Here is a 17,375-nt window from a genome sequence, read left to right as displayed (position 1 = left end):
GTTGGCTCCACCATCCATGGACAGTGGTGTGTCATCAGCTCAGTGGGCCGTTTGCCTCATTGTGTAGGACAGCTGCCCTCCAGCAGCGAGGGCAAAGGGTCATTGTGACAACCTTTTTTGGGTACCCAAACTTGGTGGGTCCCAAGCTCTCGTCCACTCTCCTAAAAGAATTGGGTCACATGGACACTTGAAGGATGGTGGAGGTGGATAATTTTATTTAGCGATGGAAGTGGCTCTCAGCAGAGAGGGAAGCTGAAGAGGGGACAGGACGGGCAGATAATCTTCTCTGAAGTCTGGCCATCTGCAGTCAGCTTTTCTCCAAAGTTAAGCCATCTCTCCTCCAAAGTCCAGCTGTCGGTCTGCCATCCAAGTACTAACCAGGCCTGACCCTGCTTAGCTTCCAAGATCAGACGAGATTGGGTATGTTCAGAATGATATGACGGTAGACTCAGCTGTCCTCTGAAGTCTCCAGTTGATATGGTTTGGTTGTGACCCCACCCAAATCTTGTCTTGAATTCCCACATGTTGTGGGAAGGACCCAGTGGAAGGGAGCTGAATCATGGGGGGTGGGTCTTTCACTGCAGTGTCTGCCTCCTGTTTTTGTAATAGTGATTTGTTTTCGTAATAGTGATTAAGTCTGTTTTCGTAATAGTGATTAAGTCTCGGGAGATCTGATGGTTATTATACGGGGAAGTTGTCTTGCACGAGCTCTCTTTGCTGCCATCCATGTGAGACATGTCTTGCTTCTCCTTGCCTTCTGCCATGATTGTGAGGCTTCCCCAGCCACGTGGAACTCTTAAGTCCAATTAAACCTCTTTCTTTTGTAAGTTTCCCGGTCTCATGTATGTCTTTATCAGCAGCGTGAAAATGGACAAATACATCAGTCAAGCCGCTTGTGTCCCCTACCGAGTTAGTCTGGGGTCTTTACGGGAATGGGATGTGGGGGCGGGGCAGGCCATAGGTAGTTTTGGAAAAGGCAACATTCGATTGGTAAAAAGACATTATTTGGAAAGAACTAATTAGGAGAGACTGGGCAAACAGGGATAGAAGTTCTCACTTTGAGCCGCCGGTTTCAGGGATTTTGCCTTGAAGGTGGGGTTTCCCTGGGGACCTGCCCCTGTCTGCCTAGAATTTCTCAGCCTCCTGCCTCTATCAGTATGAGAAAGTAAACCAGCAAGGGTGTGTTGATTGCGAAGTTGGGAGTGTGAGTAGACTGCTGTGCTGCAGGAGGGGGAACAAAGTGTGGTGATGGGCATGGTTGTCAAGGCTTACAGGGGACATCACATGTTGTCACTAGCTGGAACTTGAAGGGCAAGTATTCTGGGTAGAGGAATACCACGTACAAAGATGAAGAAATGTGAGAAGATTTTCTCATTTAGGGGACTCTAGGTAATAGGTGTGAAGGGAGCTGGGAGTATAGAGCCCTGAGCAGTAGAGAATAAGGTGAAGAGGATGGCAGGGACTTCCATATGCAAAAGGATTGCTGGGCCTTGTGCAGAAGAGGTGTTATCTGAGAGACAGACGGAAGATGTCTAACCCTATTTGAGTTTGAGAGAGATTGCCCTAGCAGGCAGATAAAAGGTGAATTGAAAGCTGGAGAGACCAGAAAGATCCTGATGACATGGTTTCAGTAATCTTGGTGAGAAATGACAGCAGATGGAAAAGAGAAATAGCTTTCAATTGTTGAAGCTGGGTGCCTGGGTATGTTGTGGTGAACATGGGAAGAGATAAGTTTAGAGATAGATAGGAAAGTAAGTTTAATTTTAGAAAATGCTTCACGTTCTTGTTCTGTAAAATGGGGTATAATAAACCTACCAACTTCACAGGATTCTTAGGAGGGTTAAGTGAGTTGATACATATACTTAGAATTTAGAATAGTATTCTATAAGGGCTATAGGTTAGTAAGTTAAGTAGAGTGATATGGTTTGGCTTTGTACCCACCCAAATCTCATCTTGAATTGTAGGTCCCATAATTCCCACATATTGTGGGAGGGACCCGGTGGGAGATAATTGAATCATGGGGGCAGTTCCCCCCATACTGTTCTTGTGGTAGTGAATAAGTCATGAGATCTGATGGTTTTATAAGGGAAACCCCTTTTGCTTGGCTGTCATTCTCTCTTGTCTGCTGCCGTGTAAGATGAACCTTTCACCTTCCACCATGATTGTGAAGCCTTCCCAGCCACATGGAACTATGAGTCCATTAAACCTCTTTTTCTTTATAAGTTATGCAGTCTCAGATGTGACTTTTTCAGCAATGTGAAAATAGACTAATTCATAGAGGTACTTGAAGGATGCTGAGTTGGGAGGTGTAGAAGGAAGTTAGGTATATGGGAAACTCAGGAGAGAGTACTGGTTGGACATGTGGATTTGGATGCACCAGTGTACGCGTGGCAATTGAAACAGCAGCCAGGATCATGTAGGAAGAGTACATGGCAAGGAAAGATAACAGGGCCAAGGCTAAGTCTTCATCTCACATTGGTATATAAAGAACTACCTGAGACTGGGTAATTTATAAAGAAAAGAGGTTTAATTGACTCACAGTTCCACAGGCTGTACAGGAAGCAAGGCTGCAGAAACCTCAGGAACCTTACAGTCCCGGCCCAAAGGCAAAGAGGAAGCAGACATGTCTTGCATGACTGGAGAAGGAGGAAGAGAACTGAGGGGGAAGATGACACAAACTTTTAAACAACCAGATCTTGTAAGAACTCACTATTAGGAGAACAGCAAGGGGGAAGTCTGCTTCCATGATCCAGTCACCTCCCACCAGGCCCCTCCTCCAACATTGGGGATTGCAGTTCCATACAAGATTTGGGTGGGGGCACAGATCCAAATTCTATCACTAGCCTCCAGAAGTACAGAAGAATAGGACCCAGAAAAGGAATGCCCAGACAGGTAGAAGGAAAACCAGGAAAGAGCTTTGTCAGGAAACTAGAGAATGGAGTTGTTAGCGTTGGATGCTGTAGAGAGAGCCCCCAGGGAAAGGATTGAAAACTAGCTTGAATTTAACTTGTTTAAGCTATCTTGAGTACACTCTCACTAATGGGTACAAAGGCAGAATATGGTGAATTAACGAGTAAGCCATGAAGAGTTTTAATGACTTCATAGTAAAAATGAAAATTGAATACAGTCATCCCTCTGTATCTGTGGGTTCCACATCTGTGGATTGAGCCAACCTTGGATTGAAAATACTCAGAAAAAAAATTTGCAATGTTTCAAAAAGCAAAACTTGAACTTCCTACATGCTGAATACTATGATGAATCCACCTGAAACAAGTAATATGTAGATGTTGTAAGTAATGTAGAGATGATTTACAGTATATGGGAGGATGTGCGTAGGTTATATGCAAACCCTACACTATTTCATAGAAGAGATTTATTTGAGTGTCCATGGATTTTCATATCTGTCAGGGTCCTGGAACCAATCATTTTTGATACCAACGGACAACTGTACACGTCCACTTAGAAATTGTTCCGTTCACATAGCTAATACCACAGGGAAGTGATATGGGGAAGGTATGATCTGGATTAAAATTTTATTAATGAAAAAAGCCAAACTCTAAAATATGTGAAGAGATTTATTCTGAGTCAAATGTGAGGACCATGGCTGATGACACATCCTCAAGAGGTCATGAGAACATGTGCTTAGGTGGTTGGGTTACAGCTTGATTTTATCCATTTTAGGGAGACAAAAGACATCAGTCCATACATTTGAGATATAGATTAGTTTGGTCTGGAAAGATGAGATATCTTGAAGTAAGGACTTACAGATCATAGATGGATTCAGAGATTTACTGATTGGCAATTGGTTGAAAGAGTTAAGTTGTTGGCTCACACCTGTAATCCCAGCACTTTGGGAGGCGGAGGCAGGCAGATCAGGAACTCTAGGGTTTGAGACCAGCCTGACCAACACGGTGAAACCCCATCTCTACTAAAAATACAAAAAACACACATACACACAAAAAGAAAACATGGTGAAACCCCATGTCTACTAAAAAGAAAATACCAAAAAAAAAAAAAAAATAGCTACAAAAATACAAAAATTAGCCGTCTCTACTAAAAGTAAAAAGATTGATGGTGGTATGTGCCTGTAATCCCAGCTACTCAGGAGGCTGAGGCAGTAGAATCACTTGAACCCGGGAGACAGAGGTTGCAGTGAGCCAGGATCATGCCACTGCACTCCAGCCTGGGCCATAGAGTGAGACTCCACCTCCAAAAAAAAAAAAAAAAAAAAAAAGTTATTATCTAAACACCTGGAATCAATAGAAAGCAGGGTCTCGGTTAAGATAAGGGTGTGTGGAGACCAAGGTTCTTATTATGTAGATGAAACCTCAGGTGGCTGCCTTTAGAGGCCATAGATGGCAAATATTACCTATTTACTCTTGTAAAAGATGCTAGACTGTCAGCTAATTTCTTTGGGACCAGACAAAGATCGGGGAAAGGAAGAAGATTATCTACGGAATGTAAATTTGCCCCCACAAGAGACAGCTTTGCAGGGCCTTTTCAGAATGTGTTAAAGAAAAATATTTTGGGGGTAAAATACTTCAGTTTCCTTCAGGGCTTATTGCTGTCTGTCATGTGATGCTATACTAGAGTCAGGCTGGAATTTGGTGTCTTTTTGCTATAAAGAGTCTGTTTTGTCTAACTTAAGGTCTCTGTTTTAATGGTAATGCTGGTCAGTTGTGCCTGAATTCTGAAGGGAGGAGAGTGTAAGGAGGCATGTCTGACCTCTTTCCCATCATGGCCTGAACTTGTGTTTTAGGTTTCTTTGGAATCCCCTTGGCCTAGAGGAGGGGTCCATTCAATCAACTGGGGGCTTAGAATTTTATTTTCGGTTTACAGTCTTAACTGTTATTTTCACAGGGCTCTGCTTCGAAAACAACGACCACCTCAGGCAGGAATATATCCAAGCCTGACTCCTGCGGTTTGAGGCAAATAGCTGCTCCAAAAGCCAAAGTGGGGCCCCCTGTTTCCTGTTTGAGGCGGAACAGCGACAGTAGAAATCTCGGTGCTGATCGAGCTGTCTCTCCTCAGAGGATCAGACGTGTGTCCAGTTCTGGTAAGAATAAAATAGTTCAATAGTTTATGAGTTATTTGAATGTAAAATTTGACAGTCATGATTATAGGTTTAACGCATTCTGTCACTAAAGCATTTAGCCTTTTGTGGACCAGCATCCTGAGCAGAGAAGGTAGAAAAACAAGATGACAGCACATCCCTTATCTTTGAGCAAGGCAAAGGCTAGTTGAGGAGAGAGGTATAGGGGTGTAAACCATCTTACAAGCTGTTCAGAAGGATGTGTACATAAATATACAACTGGGTGGCTGTTGTCAATTTGAATCATTTCATTCATTTTTTTTCAAATGGTTAAGTGCTTAACGATACCAAAATGTTGTACTGTAGGTCCATAGTATGCCCCCAATACATGTGAAGAGATTAATTTTTTAAAATTTTACTGAAAGATGTATTATAGATTTAGGGGGATATGAGGGCGACTAAAAAGTTAAAATTTTTCTAATCTGAACTTTTATTTACTTTGGCTTGTATCTTATAATTTGTAATTTTAAAGTCATGTAAGGCCCATGAAATTTGAGCGCCTCAAGAGTAGCTATTAAGTATCACACTAAAGTTGGCAGATGTACAGATTTGTGTTAGAAAGAAATGGAAAAGTCAGCCCTGTGTCACAGGGATGAAAAGCCTGCTGGCCATTCCAGATGACTGAGAACATTTTGCAAAGAACACACCTTATTTCTGCAGGTACAACCCTGAACAAATGAAAGTCGTGTCACATCAATTTAGAAGTCGGTTCCCTTATAAAAATAGTTATGTGCCCACCCATGTGAGAATGTTTTCCGGAAACCAGGGAAAGCTAGCAAATCCCAGAAGATCTCGGTATCTCTCTCCCATTTAGTATTTGTGGGTTTTGTTTTTCAACCGTATCATGACGCCTCCAACGTGAAAGACTATAATGCACAGAAATGTTTTACGGGCTGTTTGTTTAGATTCAGGCCTGGTGTCAAGGAGACATGACCAGAGAGGTGTGAGTGGAAGAAGAGGGACTTGCAGCACATGTCCGTCTCCATCCCCAGAGGAACTAGCTGGAAAGAGGAATTCATTAGTTCGGAGTGTTCATCATTTGGGAGAAAAACAAGCCAAAAGCCACTGCGAGAAACAGTGATTCTTATTTGGGATATTGCCACACTTAGGGAGTCAAGGCATGAGTGAGATGGAAGCTCTGGTGCTGGCTGGGTGCGGTGGTTTATGTCTGAAATCCTAGTGCTTTGGGAGGCCGAGGTGGGAGGACCACTTGAGGCCAGGAGTTGAAGACCAGCCTGGGCAAGAAAGCAAGACCCTGTCTCTACGAAAAATAAACAAATAAATATATTTTAGGTGGGTAGGATGGTGTGCGCCTGTAGTTCCAGCTATTCCAGAGGCTGAGGCAGGAAGATCACTTGAGCCCAGAAGTTGAAAGCTGCAGTGAGCTATGATCATGCCACTGTACTCCAGCGTGGGCAGCAGAGCAAAATCCTGTCCCTTGGTGGGGAAGAAAAAGCTCTGGTCCTTACTGTAGTTGTCCAGTAAGGCTCATGGTGTTTGCAGAGACTGAGGAGCTCCCTTCCTCCTCTGTGAGGAACACCTGTAGCTTGGTGGCATTGGAGTGTGGTCCCTGGCCCCTGGCCTGCAGTTAGGAGCCCTGTGTTTTAGTTCCACTCTGGCCCCAATACACTACCTGAGCAAGTCTTTTACTCTCCCTAGGCTTCAGCTTCACATCTGGAAAGTGTAAGTGTCTGAGAATCTAAGACCCTGTCAGCTTTTCCAGTCCTTGCCTTTCTAGGGACAATTTGGAGCTCACCTCATTTTCTGATTAACTGCTGTTGCTGGTATGATTCTCTGAATTTCGTAGCGCTTGAATTCCAGAAAACCTACGTGCACGTACTTTTAAGAAACGAGGCCAATACCCAGGATACATTGAAAGAGATAGAATCCTTTTATGCAGGCAGTCAGTCCCACCCAGCGGGGAAGCAGTTGTTAAGTCCTTTCACCCTGTGTTGCATAATGTGTCTTAGAGAAAAGTGGATCTGTTTAGTCTTAGCGAAAAGACAGGGTATGTTGTTGAGCTTTTATCATCCTGTGTCAATGAGCTTGATTACTGAGGTATGCATCCAGATTTTTCAGTCTGAGTTAAAAACTAAATTACCTTTTATACTGAGTGGTTTTCTGTATCTGAATGGAAAAAGTAATGTAACCAGAAACATCTGGATTTGAATTTGAGTTTTATATTTGACTGGTTAGAAGACTTTTATGGTCTGAATACTTGGGTCACTCTACATTAATAGGTTGAAACCCCAACCCATAATGTGATTGTGTTTGGAGACAGTGCTAGTGAGGAGGTGATAAAGGTTAAACGGGGTCATAAGAGTGGGATCTTAAGAAAAAGAGGAAGAGACGCACTAGGCATGTTGGCTCACACCTGTAATCCCAGCACTTTGGGAGGCCAAGGCGGGTGGATCACCTGAGGTCAGGAGTTTGAGACCAGGCTGGCCAACATGGCAAAACCCCGTCTCTACTAAAAATACAAAAAACAATTAGCCGAGGGTGGTGGCAGGTGCCTGTAATCCCAGCTACTCAGGAGGCTGAGGCAGGAGAATCACTTGAACCTAGGAAGGGGGAGTTGCAGTGAGCCGAGATCACACCATTGCACTCCAGCCTGGGCAACGAGAGCGAAACTCTTTCAAAAAAAAAAAAAAAAGAGGAAGAGACACTGGAACTGTCCTCACTATGTGAGGTACAATGAGAATGTGGCCATCTGGATGTCAGGAAGAGGGCCCTTGCTGGGAAGCAGATCAGCTGGCACCTCTATCTTGGGCATTCCAGCCTGCAGAACAGTGAGAAAACAAATTTCTGTTGTTGAAGACACCCCATCTGGTATTATTACTATTATGGCAGCCCGAGCTAAGAAGACTAATTTGATTCTACTGTATTATGTTTTACAGAAAACTTAATAGCAGCTAATTTTTTGGGATGCTCTCGATAAATTCAGTGATGTTTCTTGAGGGGGACAAGAAACTTAATCACAGAGTTAGAAGTGGAACAGAAAAATCAAGGAGCAGAAACAATGTACTTTTAGATCACTGTGATCCTGTTGCCATTGATTGTACAATGAAGTGTTTGTGTGTATTTGCAAATTGAAACCAAATGGATATCCACCATACTGACTCACAGTTACTCTGCTGAAAGGTAAGCAGCAGGAGTGTTCCAGCCAATTTGGGGTTTTCAATAAATCCTTTCAGAACACTTAAGTAGAAAACCAGACCCAGTGTTGAAACAGCCATTTTCTTGAAGCTTTAAAATGAATGTGAGAAGGAATTGTAATTAAACCTAATGGAGCTGTTCCTTTTTCCTTTTTTTTTCTCCCCCACCGAGACGGAGTGTTGCTCTGTTGATCAGGTTGGAGTGCAATGGTGCAATCTTGGCTCACTGCAACCTCCGCCTCCCGGGTTCAAGCGATTCTCCTGCCTCAGCCTCCCGAGTAGCTGCGATTTACAGGCACCCATTACCACGTCCAGCTAATTTTTTGTATTTTTAGTAGAGATGGGGTTTCACCATGTTGGCCAGGCTGGTCTTGAACTTCTGACGTCAGGTGATCCACCCACCTTGGCCTCCCAAAGAGCTGTTCCATTTTACTTGTCAAAATGCAGAAATTTATATGAGATCAGATTATAAGAGATTATAACAAACCAAATCTAAAGTACGTTTGCTTCTTTGGAAATGTACTGAAATAAGATGAGATAGTGATGAAAATTATTTCTAATAGTAATTATTATAATGTGAATGATGGCAGCTCACACTGTTAAGTATATGTCAAGTTCCAGGCTCAGTTTTAGTAATTTCATCTATAAATTCATTTAATCCTGACAATAACTTTGTGAGGCTTATCCCTGTTCTATAGACAAGGAATCTTCCACAGAAAAGTTACGTAATTTGTCTAATATTAAACTGCTGGAAAGTGGCAGAGGTGGGATTCAGACCAGCCAGTGATGCTATTAACTGTCACATTATTAATCTCAATACTATTAGTATGACCATGAGTTTTTATTTATTTATTTGTTTATTTATTTTTGAGATGGAGTTTCAGTCTTGTTGCCTAGGCTGGAATGGAAATGGTGCAATCGTGACTCACCACAACCTCCCCTTCCCTGGTTCAAGCAGTTCTGCTACTTCAGCCTCCTGAGTAGCTGAGATTACAGACACGAATCACCACACCTGGGTCATTTTGTATTTTTAGTAGAGATGGGATTTCTCCATGTTGGTCAGGCTGGTCTCGAACTCCCAACCTCAGGTGATCCACCCGCCTTGGCCTCCTAAAGTGTGGGGATTACAGTCATGAGCCACCGTGCCTGGCCTGAGTTTTATTTTTAATAATAAAATAAAGTTTAATTTTTGTTTTGTTTTGTTTTCTGTTTGTTTTTTGAGACAGTCTCACTCTGTCGTCCAGGCCAGAGTGCAGTGGCTGCACCATAGATCACGGCAGCCTTGAATTCCTGGGCTCAGGCAATCCTTCTGTCTCAGCCTCCCGTGTAGCTGGGACCACAGGTGTGCCTCAGCATGCCCAGCTGATTTTTATTTTTTCCTATAGAGATTGGGGGGGGGGGGGTTTCACTTTGTTGCCAGGCTGGTCTCGAACTCCTGAGCTTAAGTGATCCTTTCACCTAGGCCTCCCAAAGCACCAAGATTACAGGCATGAAGCACCACACCAGGCTAACGTTTAATTTTTTAAAAATTAAAATTCCTGTTGCCCAGCTAAGTGGTTTAGAAACGGTGGCACTTTTCAGGCCTTGGTTTAAAGCTTGGTGTCAGTTTACTGTGATGTAAATGATTTTATGTGGTTATGGAAAATTAATGCTGCTTCAGGAAAAATCGCTAATGCATGCCGGGCTGAATACCTAGGTTGCTAGGTGAAGCCAACCACCATGGCCCACGTTTACCTGTGGTACAAACCTGCACAGCCTGCATGTGTACCCTGGAACTTAAAACAATAAAAAATACGGTAATAATAAATTAATGCACTGAAGAAATAACTGATCAGTAAATCCTTCATGATCAATCCAGACATCTTCAGAGAGACCCGCCGTCACTGTTTTGGAGGCAGTGCCAGCTCTTCCCAGGTTTTAGATGATAAACATCTGTGTTCCTCTCTACACACATGTGGTTGCCGTTTCAGTGGCCAGCCTGAGCCAGGCAGGATTACAGAAGTAGCACAGGATTCCCTCCCTGCCCTGTGACTCGGGAGAGCTAACTGAGGAGGGAGAGTGCGTGTTTACGCAGCAAACACAAAGCTGCACAAAGAATGGTGATGGGTGGGGAAAAGGCCCCGAAAGAAGAATGTCCAGGGGCGGGTCGGTGAAGAAAGGCCTCCTGAAAGAGATGGGTTTTAGTTTTCTTCTAGAGAAAGAGAAACCACATTTCAAAAGGGCAACTCTTTGTTTCAATTGAGTTTATTGTGAGTTAATAAAGTAAATTCCTTTCAAGACAGCAGTCGGTCCGAAACTTGCAGTGACTTGCCTGTCATCGCAGGTTTCTCTTCTTTCTTGCTAAGGTATTTCCTTCGTAGTTTATGTAAACTGATTGTTTTTTCATTCATATCGTGTGAAAGAGAATTTAAAATCTTCTTCAAATTACTTTTATATCCTTTTAAATTTTTCTAGGTGAGAGTTTGAGAGAGATAGTAAGCAAAATTACGAGAGATGTTTCGCATACTTGAATAAAGTAATTACTAAAAATCAGAGGTTATTAGTCAATGAGTTACTCTAAAAGCCACCTTGAGGACGGACATGGTGGCTCCCATCTGTAATCCCAGCAACTGGGGAGGATTACTTGAGCCCAGGAGGTCGAGGCCAGCCTGGGCAACAGAGTAAGACCCTGTCTTAAAAAATAAAGTTAGCTGGGCAAGTGTCACACACCTGTGGTCCTCGCTCCTCAGGAGGCTGAGGTGGGAGGATCACTGAGCCCAGGAGGTTGAGGGTTCAGTGAGCTATAATTGCACCACTGCACTCCTGGCGGGGTGACAGAGCAAGACCCTGTCTCTAAAATGTGAATAAAATTTAACATTAATGTGTCACTAATAGGTGTTTCTATATTTGTATGTGATTAAATCACTTTCTTTAGAGTATGTCTCAGTATCTCTTTTCATAAAAATAGTATTAGTTGCTAACATGTTTTGAGTGCCTGTGTGCGCCAAGCACAATGCTAAGCCTTGTTTTAAATGCATAATCTCATTTAATTCTCACAACTCTGAGTAGGGATACTGTGATGATCCCCATTCTACAGATGAGGAATTTGAGGGTCTGAAAGCTTCAGTAACTTGTCCAAAGTTACCCAGTGGGGTAATTGGTGGTGATGGGAAATGGGCCGGGTATTCTGGCCCCACAGTCTGTGCTCTTAACCCTGGTTCTTCATGTGCATGCAGGAATCATGTCTTCTTTCATGGACATGAGTGAATTCTTCATTCAACCACGTGTGTGTGAAGGAGAATGTGGGGAAGGCTGGCTTGTGCTAAGAACTCTTCTAAGTACTGGGATGAAGTGCACAGAAGAGACCCATTCCTTCCATTAGGAACCTTAAATTCTAATAAGGGGATTAAGAAATAAATGCATTTTTGGATTCATGATGATGGAAAAGATCAAGCATTTACAAGTGGTGATTCATGATGATGAATCCACAAATAAAGGAGAAAGAGCTGAGCATGGTGGCTCATGCCTGTAATGCCAGCACTTTGGGAGGCCGAGGCAGGTGGATCACTTGAGGTCAGAAGTTCTAGACCAGCCTGGCCAACATGGTGAAACCGCATCTCTACTAAAAATACAAAAATTGGCTGAGTGTGGTGGCAGGTGCATGTAGTCGCAGCTACTTGGGAGGCTGAGGCAGGAGAATCTCTTGAACCTGGGAAGTGGAGGTTGCAGCGAGCTGAGGTTGCACCACTGCGCTCCAGCTTGGGTGACAGAGCAAGACCCTATCTCAAAAAAAAAAAAAAAGAAAAAAAAGAAAGCAGTGAAGGAAATTAGATTTTTAAATGGGTGATCCAGAAAGGCTTCACTGAGAGGGTGGCATTTGGGCAAACACTTGCAAGGAGGGGAGGAGGGAGGCTTTTGGATGTCAGGTGGGAGGACTTTCCAGGCACAGGGACCAGCCGTGCAGAGACCCCGAGGTGACGCAGGGTGTGGGGTACACAAGGAACGGTGAACCGCCCACTGTGTGTGGTGGGGGCTGGAGGACGTGGGTGGGCGGAGGAGGTCAGGACCAACCCAGCAGGGCCATGCAGGTGCCCGTGAAGCACGTGTCCTCTTTTCGTCCTCACAGACATCATCACTTGTAAATGGTTGATCTTTTCCAGGCGTTTCACACAATTCTCACTTGGCAGTAATTATGGAGAAGATTGCTTTGTGGAATGACTCATGAGTAGGCTTAATATGTCACAGTGCAGGCCTGCCCATTCATTCAAGAAGTGCTTAGGGTCCCTGCTCTGTGTTGGGCAGTGTACTAGATTCTGAGACTACAAACAGGATTAAGCAAATACGCCCTCTTAAGGAGCTTACTGGTTGGAGGGTGAGGAGATAAGGGGGTGTCTAAGCAAATCGTTTCAATGAAAACTCTTGGCTCTTCAGATTCCAGCTCAGCTGTCCTGGCCTCTCTGCTACTTTGCATTCATAGTGCTGTATGCTGATTATTTCCTTACATGTCTGTCTCCTTCTAGACGGTGAAATCCGTAAGGATGGAGTTCAGCTCTTAGTTATTTTCATGTTTTCCGGTGCACAATGTACTGGTTACACAAAAGGTGTTTAAAAACATTGCTTGGCTTGATTTGAATGGAGACCTGTGCGAAGCACTGTGCATCCACAGTAAAGGAGCAACACTCACTCATTGTGAGGGAGAACTGGAGGAGAGGCGGTGACATTTGAACTGTTTGGAATGCGCCTGCAGGAGTTTGGAATGCGCCTTGCCAGTAGAGGAGGCTGCTGGGGTTCCCGAAGGTGCAGATGTGGCGTTCTCAAAAGACACCGTGTGCTTGGTGAACGTCAAGGCCAGGGTCAGCATGCCCTGCTGGACACAGCAGACGTGTCCCGGGGTCAATGAAATGAGCCTCTGCCTCGAGGGAGATTGAGGCTGATTAGTTCTAATACTCTAGACACAAACTTGCACGAGTGCTACACGTTTTTTGGGAACAGATGGTAGAGTACATATTTAAAATAATTTGGAGAAAGTGGTCACTTCTTTTGGTGGTGAACAGTCCCAAGTGTCTACCCACCACTTCATAGTAGGTCATGAAGTGAAATGTGGAATAGAGTAGCAAGAAGTTTTCTGGAGGAGAATAGTGAGTTTCGTTCGGGGCGTGTGAAATTGGAGGAGGCTACAAACTGGGAAGCACCTCAAAGGGATATGTGCATGCTTGAAGTTTAAGAGTAAAAATATGTAGAGACCAAGGAAACCCTCAGAAAAGAGCTGACATAAAAATATAAGGACCAGTGGCTCCTGCCTGTAGTCTCAGCTACTAGCTACTCGGGAGGCTGAGACAGGAGGATCTCTTGAGCCCAAGTTTGAGTCTACAGTGAGCTCTGATTGTACCACTTTACTGCCGCCTGGGTGGCAGAGCGAGACCCTCTGAAAAGAAAAGAAAAGAAAAGAAAAAAAAGATGGTGTGAGGTTCTGAGGTCTCAGTGATCTCACCATCTCATTGCTCAATGGAGCTCTGCTCATAAACCTTGACTCCTAGTGAGCCAGGAGGCTGGCTGTGCACCTTCTTTTGTTGTTATCAGGCATTATTAGCATGAGTGTCAGATGGTAAATAAATTTGCTGGTGTACATGTGAAGACCCTTGTTCATCTCCTTTGTATGGTAGCTGGGAAAGGAAGCAACACCGCTAAGTCTTTGGTTTATTCCCCTCTGAATTTAAATGTTCCTATAGTTATGGGACACATGTTCCAGGCCTGTGACTAAGGCATTTATTTTTGTTTAATCCCCACCTGAAGCCACAGACATCTTGTGAACATACTTGCAGAGGCAGGTACTGACAGCATCACCGAGAATGCTGCGCTTCTCTGCAGCTCGAGTCATCGTGAGAACCTTGCTTTGTGGGACTTTTTGCTTCTTTGTCAAATTACTGCACTCTTTAGACTTGCTGTGTTTTTGTTGTGACTCACCTGTGTTGCTGTGCCTTTGTCTGGGGAGCTTACCCTTGAATTTAAGCAAACGAGGATAATTATACAGAGTCCTGTGGCCTTGAGGAACTCTAGAAGGTGGAATACTAAAATCACATTTGCAAGATATAAATGTAGAGTGTTACGGAAATACACTGTGTTCTGCAACATATTTACTTAATAGATAGAGAGCGTATGCTAGATAAGTCATGTCCCAGACACTGAGGGATTGTGGGATGCGTAAGATCTGGTTTTTGCCTTCTTGGTATTAACTGCCAAACAGAAGAGGTGACAAATTCTTCTCTCATCACATTTGTTCTTATAATAGTAAAATTTAATAAAAAGAACTGTAGGATTTTGGATGAGGGTGTAATTACAAATACCAAAGTTTGCTTTATTTTTTTCTTTCTGTAATATAGGAGATTATATAGTGTAATAGAGTTACACTCTTAAATAGGTAGGGGCCAGACTTGGTTTAATGTTGATGCTTTGTGCTGTTTAACTTTTGCCCCCTGAGATCCGAGAAATAAGGAGGATATACATGGATTGAGATATTTTTCTCTCAATACTCTGAGTTATGGCTCAAAGTATAGAATGTAGAGATTGCGGTCAAAGTAAGTACAGATGGAGTGAAAATACAGAGGAGGGCCAGCAGGTGATTAGAACACAACAGATTGGCTTTCTGGCAGCCAACAAAGAAGAGGCTGACCTAGAGCCTCTTGTCAATGTCAATATCAAGAAAGGGATGTGGGGCCCCGTTTTATTCTTTACTTCTTGTGTCTTGAATTTAACCAGGCAAATTGGATAGTTTGTCAAGTTTACTCTCTTCCCATAGCATTTTAAATTAAAAGTGAGAAAATAAACACCTGTCATCTTACCACTGCCAAATAGCTTTTAACTTAAAAATTTATGACTATTTGGTATCTTTTTTTTTTTTTTGCATATTCTCACGCACGTATGTTTATGTATATAATGGAGACAGTGTCTGCTGTTTATTTTTTTGAGACGGCGTCTTGCTCTTTCACCCAGGCTAGAGTGCAATGGCACGATCTCGGCTCACTGCAACCTCTGCCTCCCAGGTTTAAGCGATTCTTCTGTCTCAACCTCCCGAGTAGCTGAGATGATAGGCGCCTGCCACCACGGCCAGCTAGTTTTTGTATTTTTAGTAGAGATAGGCTTTCACCATGTTGTTCATGCCGGTCTCGTGCTCCTGACCTCAGGTGATCCACCCACCTCGGCCTCCCAAAGTGCTGGGATTACAGGCGTGAGGCACTGTGCCCAACATGGATCATGTATAGTCTTGAAAATCATAATTAGGATTTTGACTTTGAACTGGAGTGACTTAAATGTTAATGGGATCACTCTGATAGTTGTGTTGGGAGTAGATTGGATGTGGATGGGGTAGAAACAGGGAGATCAGTTAGGAGGGGCTGCTGTGATGACAGCAGGAGGTTATGGTTTCTGGGACCCAGGTTGTAGCAGTGGGGCCTGGTCAGATTCTAGGTATGTGCTTGAAGGGAAAGCCAGTGAGGTTTGCTTAGATTGGATTGGGGGTGAGAGCAAGGGAGGAGTCATGGATGACCATGACCATGTTGGTGTGAGCAATGGAAGAATGGCGCAGCCTTTACCTGAGATGAGAATGGATGGTGGAAGCACAGATGTTGGGAAGGGGAGATCTGAAACTCAGTTACATTGAAATGATTGATAAGAGGCCCTGTGGAGTAGAAAGCTGGATATGCAAGTTTGAAGTGCATGGGAGAAATCTGGTCTGTGGATATAAATTTAGGATTCAGCACCATATAGAGGATATTTAAAGTCACCAGACTGGATGAGATCCCAAGGCAGTAAGTGTAGAGAGCACAGGTCAAGGATAGCTCTGGGATGCTCCCTAGACTCTCCAAAGTCAAGAAGGAACAGCAGGAAGGTAGGGGCATCGCAGAAGCCGAATAAGGAAAGCCTTTCAACGAGAAAGGAGGAACCAACTGCATCCAATACTGCTGGCAGGAGAATGGCGCAGTTAAGGACACAATTTGCAGCAGGCGACAGAAAACCTAACCGGTGGACGTAAACCAGAGGCTGTGTGTGTTTATTCTTTGGGAGGGCTAGAGGCAGGCTGTTCCAGGTTTGACGATTCGGAAATGTCCTCTCTCTGCCTCTCCGCTCGTCTCACGTCAGCATGTGGCTTTGTCATTGGCTTTTCAGTTAAAATATGGCTGCTAAGAGTTCCGTGTGCATGCCACACTTCCTGTGACTGTGTTCAAAGGCTGGAAGCAAAGGACGGCATCTCGGGGCAGGGACCTCCTGCTCTCTTCGTTTATCGGGGATACACGTTCAGCAGCTCCCCCTTGCCCTCTCGTCCTTATGTCTGATGGGCATAGACCAGATCTGGCTCTTGCCCCTACTGGCATGAAAGATCGGGAAGCAAGTATTTGACTTTTTAAACTTTTCTATGGGGTTAAGCAATGGAGATGGGGATTAGGAATGACAGTTGGCTCACCAGGAAAGGTGTTAGACACAGTGAGCTTGGGAAAAAAAAAGTTATCAACTCTTTTTATTCATTCTTTTGAGAGCTTTTGCTCACTTACATTTAGGGGCATAGGATTTTTTGTTGATCTGCTGCTGTTCATTTCCTTGCCTGTTGTTTTTATGTCTTTTTATTTTGCGTATGGTGGTTTCTTAATTTTTTTTCACTTTTGTGTTGTCAAATATCTTGTTTCCTTTATCTTTTCCTGTGTTTTTATGCATAATAAGATGCTCCCTACTCAAAAAGAAGACTGACCTATATTTAATTACTGTATTTTATGGTTTCATCTTAAGCCCTTTGCTTTGTAATCCAATTTAATTTATTTTGGTGGATGGTGAGCACTAATAGCTAATATTTGTATGGTACTTTGTGCCAGATGCTGTTCTAAGCTTTTTTTTTTTTTTTTTTTTTTTTTTTTTTGAGATGGAGTCTCGCTTTGCCGCCCAGGCTGAAGTGCAGTGGCGCGATCTCCACTCACTGCAAGCTCCGCCTCCCGGGTTCACGCCATTCTCCTGCCTCAGCCTCCCGAGTAGCTGGGACTACAGGTGCCCGCCACCATGCCCGGCTAATTTTTTTTTGTATTTTTAGTAGAGACGGGGTTTCACCGTGTTAGCCAGGATGGTCTCGATCTCCTGACCTCGTGATCCGCCTGTCTCGGCCTCCC

General features: G+C 43.8%; 1 protein-coding gene across 2 annotated transcripts in view; it reads left to right on the top strand.

Annotated features, from left to right (window-relative positions):
• MTUS1 (microtubule associated scaffold protein 1) overlaps positions 1 to 17,375 on the top strand; it is a 157,675-nt gene that overhangs the window by 50,069 nt on the left and 90,231 nt on the right. For both annotated transcript variants that reach the window (XM_023216621.1, XM_023216622.1), the window contains one exon: positions 4,861 to 5,056. In XM_023216621.1, coding sequence (XP_023072389.1) covers positions 4,861 to 5,056 — 196 coding nt within the window. The remainder of the gene's footprint in view (positions 1 to 4,860; positions 5,057 to 17,375) is intronic.

This window comes from Piliocolobus tephrosceles, chromosome 7 (genome assembly GCF_002776525.5).
Source record: "Piliocolobus tephrosceles isolate RC106 chromosome 7, ASM277652v3, whole genome shotgun sequence".
NCBI lineage: Eukaryota > Metazoa > Chordata > Mammalia > Primates > Cercopithecidae > Piliocolobus > Piliocolobus tephrosceles.
The sequence above is the reverse complement of the archived record's forward strand: the minus strand, read 5'-3'. Positions and strand labels throughout refer to the sequence as shown.